Source organism: Drosophila takahashii, chromosome 3R (genome assembly GCF_030179915.1).
Source record: "Drosophila takahashii strain IR98-3 E-12201 chromosome 3R, DtakHiC1v2, whole genome shotgun sequence".
Taxonomy (NCBI): domain Eukaryota; kingdom Metazoa; phylum Arthropoda; class Insecta; order Diptera; family Drosophilidae; genus Drosophila; species Drosophila takahashii.
This window is the reverse complement of record NC_091681.1, coordinates 32,059,014-32,066,655: the sequence shown is the minus strand read 5'-3', so window position 1 is coordinate 32,066,655 and position 7,642 is coordinate 32,059,014. Positions and strand designations below refer to the sequence as shown.

The 7,642-nt window shown below is 39.1% G+C and overlaps 3 protein-coding genes across 3 annotated transcripts; all 3 read right to left on the bottom strand.

Annotated features, from left to right (window-relative positions):
• Positions 1 to 1,850: 1,850 nt before the first annotated feature.
• LOC108057511 (NEDD8 ultimate buster 1) lies at positions 1,851 to 4,244 on the bottom strand. The gene is made up of 2 exons (XM_017141788.3): positions 3,740 to 4,244; positions 1,851 to 3,537 (listed from the first exon to the last, which is right to left on the bottom strand). Exons 1-2 carry the CDS (start codon positions 4,181 to 4,183, stop codon positions 2,125 to 2,127), a joined length of 1,857 nt encoding a protein of 618 aa, XP_016997277.2. The 5' UTR covers positions 4,184 to 4,244; the 3' UTR covers positions 1,851 to 2,124.
• Positions 4,245 to 4,735: 491 nt separating this feature from the next.
• LOC123003326 (uncharacterized) lies at positions 4,736 to 5,664 on the bottom strand. The gene is made up of 2 exons (XM_044395525.2): positions 5,418 to 5,664; positions 4,736 to 5,337 (listed from the first exon to the last, which is right to left on the bottom strand). Exons 1-2 carry the CDS (start codon positions 5,478 to 5,480, stop codon positions 4,774 to 4,776), a joined length of 627 nt encoding a protein of 208 aa, XP_044251460.1. The 5' UTR covers positions 5,481 to 5,664; the 3' UTR covers positions 4,736 to 4,773.
• A 615-nt stretch (positions 5,665 to 6,279) lies between these two features.
• LOC108057505 (uncharacterized) lies at positions 6,280 to 7,143 on the bottom strand. Its single transcript, XM_017141782.3, has 2 exons — positions 6,990 to 7,143; positions 6,280 to 6,930 (listed from the first exon to the last, which is right to left on the bottom strand). The coding sequence occupies exons 1-2, from the start codon at positions 7,056 to 7,058 to the stop codon at positions 6,352 to 6,354; spliced, it is 648 nt and encodes a 215-aa protein (XP_016997271.2). The 5' UTR covers positions 7,059 to 7,143; the 3' UTR covers positions 6,280 to 6,351.
• Between the last annotated feature and the right edge of the window lie 499 nt (positions 7,144 to 7,642).

Here is a 7,642-nt window from a genome sequence, read left to right as displayed (position 1 = left end):
ACTTACATTACAAACCCATTAAAGTTGGCCAGAAACACGAAAAAAAAAAAAAATAATTATGACTATGGAAATGCAAATGCCAAAAGACATGAGAAGAGCATGGGACAAAAGATAATGAGGACAAACAGCAGAAGCAGCAGCAGCAACAACTGCCACTTGCAGGCTACAATGATAATGTTGCTGGCTGCTGATGACAACAACATCTAGCAACGGCAACAACTGCCAGCAACAACTAGTAAAAGCAAATACACTAAAAAAAATTGCAAATGATAAAAGGAAAATAAAAGCTGGGTTTTCCATCCATTACCCCAAAGTCAAATTAAATTAAAATATTATTTTAGTTTATAAAACAACATATTTATTAAAAACATATTATATTTTAAAAAAATATCTTTTATAATAAATATTTATTAATATTTTTTTTTAGTGTAGGTGCAACCTCTACTAACAACCAACGGAAATCAGCCGAAGAATGCGCGCCCCAGTGAAGCATTTTCCCTCCAGGTTTTTTTTTTTCGTATTTTTCCACCCCTTTCCCCAGCCTTAAAGTCCCTGGGAAAAAAACGGAATCTAAACGCTGTCCTCTGCCTGCCAAAACCCCTTCTTTTTTCCCAGCAAGGATATGCCTGCCGCTGCTCATTTTCGCTACTAAATAAGACAGGCCGCCGCGTCCTCGAACAACATTTTGACATTTCTTCTTCTTTGCTGCGATTTTTGTTTGCGATTTTTGCCTCACAAATTTTTGCATTTTCGTGTCATAACGCGAGGTCTCAGAGGAAAAGGAAAAAAGGGGGCAAAATGCTTCAACCAAACTGCACAAAAACTATTTTAAAACCCATTCGGGTTTTGTAAAATACCCCGTAATAAAATTACCGATCGATTGACATCCAAAGCCAGACATTTTTACTAAAAAATGTTATTTAACCCCTTGAAAAAAATAGTCTGATTGAGCCAACAAATTATTTTACAAAAAAAATTGTTCTATTGATTGCAAACAAAAACGACTTTTAAAAACTTTGTTATTTATTGAAAACAGTTTTTAGCCGCTTAAGAAAATCAGACCAAAACCAAAGATTGATGTCATTTATTAAAATAGAAAACAATCAGCAAAATGGCTTTTCGGTATGGTAATTTTTTTGAAACCTGGTTACATGGTTGATTTAGCCGAGAAAAAAGTGAAAGAACTTGCAGTCAAGTGAAAATGTCAGGCACTCAAAATTTGTGCGCCATTTCGCATATATAATAAATCTACCTGAACCGAAAATAAACAGGAAAATATAAAAAGAAAAGAGCAAGGGAAAAACGAAGAAGAATGAAGAACGAAATAAGCTGAACTGAGTTTATTTTAGGTTTAACGATTTGGAAATAACGCCACAAAACAGGACGACAAATTATTTGGCCATCAACTGCAGAACTTTCGCATGGCATTGGCAGATTGGCGAGGGTCTGAAAACTTATTAATTTTCACAAAGTCAGCCACTCGCACACACAAAACACACAATCGAAAATTGTGAAAAACTGTGACGTTATGCACATGAGCGAGCAAATGGCAGCAGCAGCAACATCAGCAACCAAAATGCATAGCATACTTCGCCGGGCATTAAGTAGTTGAGTTTTTGGGGGCGATGTGATATTTGAGATGAAATTAAATGTGTCTGAAGTTGGGAGTAAAGCCAACAAATTATGATTAATTTTTGTGATCTGCTAGCTTAAGAAAATATATACAAACAAGATGGAATAAACCTATTATTGAATAAAAAAACCTTAGCATTAATCCATTTGTAGAGTAGATTTATTTGTATTTTATAATAATTACTTTGTTACAAGGTTTTTTAAAGCCCTAAAATATAGTATTTCCTTGGAATGTTCCAGTTTTATGCCATTTTTAAATTAAATGAAGCATGAAACTGCGGCCATTTCCGATATTGCAGATTTTTTATTTTTATCGAATGTTGATTTTAAGTCTATTCATTTTTCTAACGACTTTGATGGTCTGGGGCAGTTTTAATGTATTTTTAAATCCCCCATAATAAGAGATCAAGTGACGAGGTATTTTTGTCTTTTGCTTTACATATATTTCAGAAAAATATGTAATTTCCGTTTTAAATAGTCTTTTCAAAGAAATCAACGCTCCAGCAGATTCCTATACTCGATGAGGATTTGCTCTTCCTGCACCAGCGGCAGGTCCAAATAGTGCGAATTAATTTCGCTGAGTTCTTCATTAAATCTCTTGTAGGCATTATACGATTCTATTTCAGACTTGGCCTGACTGAGAACCGATTTGACTAGTCTCATCTTGCTGCCGGATAAGTTAACCAATGGAGTGGTGGAGCTACTACTACTGCTTCCTCGTTTCGAGCCCGAAGGTCCAAGGTCTTCCACTAACTTGGTCATCTTTTCTATGACACCCAGTAGCTCGGCCTCGCTAACGAAACTTTTCAGCAGGAATTCTATGGATTTTCGGAAATTATTATCTGTGGTCTCCAAGGCGACTCGAGCGTTGGGTGCCGGAAAACCCAGTTGTTGGAGAGTGGAAAGCAGCGATTCATCGACAGCAGGTGTTGCGGGCAAATTGGCCCTGAGATCATCCGAGTGGCGCTGCAGGAGATCCAAGCTGCGTTCAAGATTATTTTTGGTTCTCTTCAGAGCCTCCACAACCAAACGCCTTTCGTAGCCCATTTCCATGAGTCGGCAAACACTGCGCGGATCCACCCATTCTCCTCCCCCCGAATTGGCATCTCTCATTTCCTGGTAAACCTGCCTCGCCGGCGCCGAATTCCTGCGTTCTTCGCTGATCTTCACCTTGCGTTCCTGAATAAACTCTATCGCTCTGTCCACATTTCCAGCACAGGATCTTAGGGCTAAACGGGCATCCGATTCCTCATAGCCCATTTCCACCAGTGCCGAAAGCTGATCGTCATCGACCCTTAGTTCATTCAAGTCTCGCGAAGCCTCCTCCAATTTTTCATAGGCCTCATCCCGGCGATTTTGGTGGAAAAAGAGCACACCCTGCAGCAGGTGAAGTCGCATAATTAAAGCCCTTTCTGGGCAACTGGTACCCTTAAGCGAGTACAGACGACCGAACTGTTCGCCGTAGCTCTTAAAGAAACTCCTTTCGCAAATATCCAAACGTCGCTGGGCATCCGGCAGTTGGGTGATATTCTTCAGGCACAGATAACACCATACAATGTCCAGATTTATCAGAGCATAATTATCCACCGCCTCCAGAAATTTCGAGTCGCAACGGGAGAAAAGCTCATCGGCCTCCAGGAGCAAAAGTAAAGCCTCATCGAAATTTTCACGACGCATGGCTCCTCTGGACGCCTCGTACATGCTCATGGCCATCAGTAGTGATCGATTTTCATCGGGTGGCAGGAAAATCGGCCGGCCATCTTGATCCTCCATTTCCATAAAGCGATGATCGGCATCCGTAATTAATTCCACATCAGCTCGAATCCTTTGGATGCGTTCATGCAGCTGCTGACCCTCGTTTTCACCGCCCACTATTACCATAAGTTGTTGATTGGTTTTCAGGCCCTGCGAAAAGAGTTTTAAAGTTATCGATATTTTCGATATATTCACAATATTGTTTCGATAATATTGATTTTTTTAATGGAAAAAGTATGAAAGATCGGAAAATTTCAATATATAGATATTATGGATATTGTTCACAACATCGTTTCGATATTATCGATGTGTAAAATATCGATATTTCACACTATAGTTTCGATATCTTTACCTGCGAGGCCAAAGTTGTCTGTCCATTGATGAGGCGACCTCCGGAAATGCACTTAACATGACTGGGATCACTCAAGTTCAGTTTCTTGGCCACTTCGCCTTGAAGTTCGGAGCCCATACCTCCCAGCGAGCACTTAATCTCCAGAATTTGCGATGTGCCTCCCTTGCTGTCCACACAACGCACATTGAAGGTGGCCAAACCGGTGGCATTGAACTCCCTGCGAGCTGCCAGCTTCCTTAGAGCACCGTCCTGCATTTCGGCCAAAGCACACCTGCAGTCCGCCAGGTCAATGCCAAGTTCTCCACTCAAGTCCCTGGCCAAACGGTCCATCTCCGTTTCAATGCTGCCCACGCCCTCGAAATAGTACGGCTCCTCCCACAACTTGATATCACGCTCCCGCAGACGCGATCGCAACTTGATAAATGTATTATTTATCTGGGACATGTTCACTCGGTACACGAACTGAATAATTTGTGAGTCTAGCACGAAAATTTCTGACGTATTCGGCTGGCTGTCAAAGTACATCGCCTACTAATTTTCGGTATTTTTTATATCACTAATCAAATAGTCTCAAAAAAATCGAAACAAACCTTTTTAAATCCAATAGTTATCAATCAGCAATCAAATTCTTTGTTTTCAAGTGCCCATTCCGGACCTCTTATGTTATCAATAAGATTGCCTTTGAAGTACCATCTTCTAACCCTTTGATTTGCGTAGCCGTTATCTTATCTAGTATTTAAAAGGCAACCGTATTTAATTAAGTACATGGGTTCATCTTGATATTAACCTTAGTACATTTTTTCTTTATGTGAGTGGAAGATTTTAGTACACCGGTTTCGGTCATTAATAACTGATTAAACGAGTAAAAGAAGAATAAAGAGCAGGGAATCTATATAGTGGTATTATTTTCCGTCAGCTCTCTGCCGCAACAAAAAATTGTTTTGTTACCTTTTTAACCAAAATGTATTAACTAAAGATTTTAACAGATTTTTTCAGATGTTCAAATTCATATTTATTTATTTCATGCACTTCACTTATTTCTTAACGCAGACCTTCACGCTGGGCATGAAGTTGGTGTAAGTGTTCTTAATATCATCGGTGGCACTCTTAACGCAGCGGCTGGCATCTCCGGGAATCTTCAAGGCCCTGGGAATCTGCCTGACCAGCCTAATGGTGGAGCCGAAGACCCGCAGGAAGCACCTAATCTTGTGGTACAGTCTGGTCAGGATGAAACGCTCCCGCTTGCACAGCCTGGCGCGCAGGTTGATAACGGTGTCGGAGAGGTGGACAACCTTCTTCACGGAGCCGATAAGCTTCTTCACATCCTCGGGGACATCGCGGCCGCAGGATTCGATCCTGCTCAAGTAGTTGCTGCTGGCGTCCAAGACATTCGTCACCTCACCGATAATGCAATCGGCGCCAAGAACAGTCCTCAAGGCACGCCAAAGGATTTTCCGGAAGATACGGAAAGCGCCGAGTTCCTCCACATCCATATACTCAAAGTCATCGTCCTGCTCATCCAAAAATTCGTTCACTTCGAAGTCAATGTCATCATCCGCGAAATCCAAGCTCAGTTCGCTCGATTCAATGGCATCAGCCTTAAATAAAATAAATTGGGATTTTATTTTAATTTAATGATTTTTATATAATGACTTTAATATTAAATATAAATGTTTACCTGAGCAGTTAAAAAACAGCTGGCCGAAAGCGCAACCAAGAGCAAAAATGTAAAGGCCTTCATGTTTCTAGACGGCTGAGAAACCAATGTCCCTGTCTGCACTTTTCTTTGTTTATATAGGGTCGGATTATGCTGACCATATCACTCGGTTATCAGATCAGTACGTGGGTCCACTCGAACTATCTATGCCTAACTTATATTTTATACGCTTTCAGAGGGTATTATACTTTCATTCAGAAGTTTTTGATCAAAAGACAAGCCGACCTGGCCATTCTAACGCCCTCAATCGCCTTAATGGACTTTACAATGTACCTCACATCTTTAAAGATTAAGGAAAAGTAAAAACGCAATTAATGTTGTGTTTAAAAATACCTATCAAAATGTAGAAGAAATTTTTTAAATCGAACCATTTATTAAAAAATTATAAGTAAAATTAAAATAGCCACTAGATGGAGCCATCACAAACTGCAACAGCCGCTAGATGGCGCGAGTAGCTTTGACGACTGCATATCTCCATCTCACTCGCACTGCCTTCAGCTGAGTAACGGGTATCTGATAGTCGAAACTCTCGACTAAAGCGTTCTCCACTGTTTTCAATTTAATAGGAATCATTTGCAAGAGTATAGAAACTTCGGTATGTGTGCGTCTGAACTTAACTTCCTTTGTTGTCTTTTAAATAATATTGATAAACACGCGCGTGCGACCTCAAACAAAACCTCAAAATTTGCACCTAACACAATCTAAACAGGAAAGACAGAATTTAATTGAATGAGCCATTATGGACTATCAAAAAAAATAGCTACTTGACCAAAGTTCTTAATTTTCTTATCTTCAATAAGAAGATGAACAACTAATATAAGCCTTTGTCTTTCACACTTTGTTCTGGTGAAACCAGCACATATAGTATTTAATCAGCTATATAATTATACACAGTTCACATAGACTCTATGCAGACATCAATGTTGGGCAAAAAAGAGTTAAAGGAGGCGGTGACATTATTTGTAGCTTTTACGAAGCAGGAACTGGTATCTGAGGGCAATTTGGCAATCAGTTTCAGGGTCTTATTAATCTTCCTGGTCAACTTCATTGAGGCCTTGAACAATTTCCAAAAGCACTTGGAGGAGTTCTTAATGATCGAGCCATCGGAGGACTCATCCTTGGCACAAAGTTTCGAATGGAGGTGTAGAATATCGTCGCAGATTTTTATAATCTGCTTCACGGAATCCACAATCTTGGCCACATCCTTGGGAATGGCTGTTCCGCAGTCATCGATGGCATCCACATAGCTGGTGCAGGAGCTCAGGATATTTACCACCTCCTTGATAATGCAGTTGGTGCCACGAACTGTTTTCAAAGCCTTGCGAAGGATTTTCTTGCATGTTTTAATAAAGCCCTGGGCCTCCACATCCATATAGTCGTTGTCATTATCCAATTCATCCAGCAGATCCTCTAGCTCCGATTCAAAATCAAATTCATAGTCCAAGTTGCTTTCACGGGATTCTAGGGAATGGGCCTGAAAATAAAATATATTAACATAAACTATATTTATCTTTATTTATCTACTTTTCATACCCGAGTGGTCAGCAGGCAAGTGGCCGAAACCAGTACCAAAAGGCAAAGTGTAATGGCTTTCATTTTCATGTCCAATTAACGAATGTTCTACGACCCGCTATCGAAGATCAATTTATATGCCATCGAAGAATTGCGTCTTATCAAAATCGAATCACATTATCAAAAATTAATCAAATTGCGAAGTGTCCACTCGAGCTATCTAAGCCTATTATAGCTGATATTATTTCGCTAAATTAGTTTACTATAGATATCTTATCGTCCGAGAAAATCAAGCAATCAAAGTCTCCCAAGCACTTGTATTTAAAGTGTAACGAAACCATTTGATTTTGAAGCTTACTATCTCGTCTGCATTATCTGTTTTATTTCTTAAGATAGATTTGGAAAAAAATTTAAATTGATATATTTTTTAAAATATTTTGAAAATTTATATTTTTAAAAATATATAATTTTCTTTATTTTTTATTGACCTTTTTTCTTTTTATATTCCTTAAATTAAAATATGTTTAAAATTAATTCATTTAAAGATATATAATTTTCTTTATTTTTCATTTTTTAAGGGATTTGAGATCTTTTTTGAAATCCCAAATAATTAATTAACTTTCCCACTGCAATGCAAACGTAATATGTCGAATTTCAGCTCGCAATTATCACAC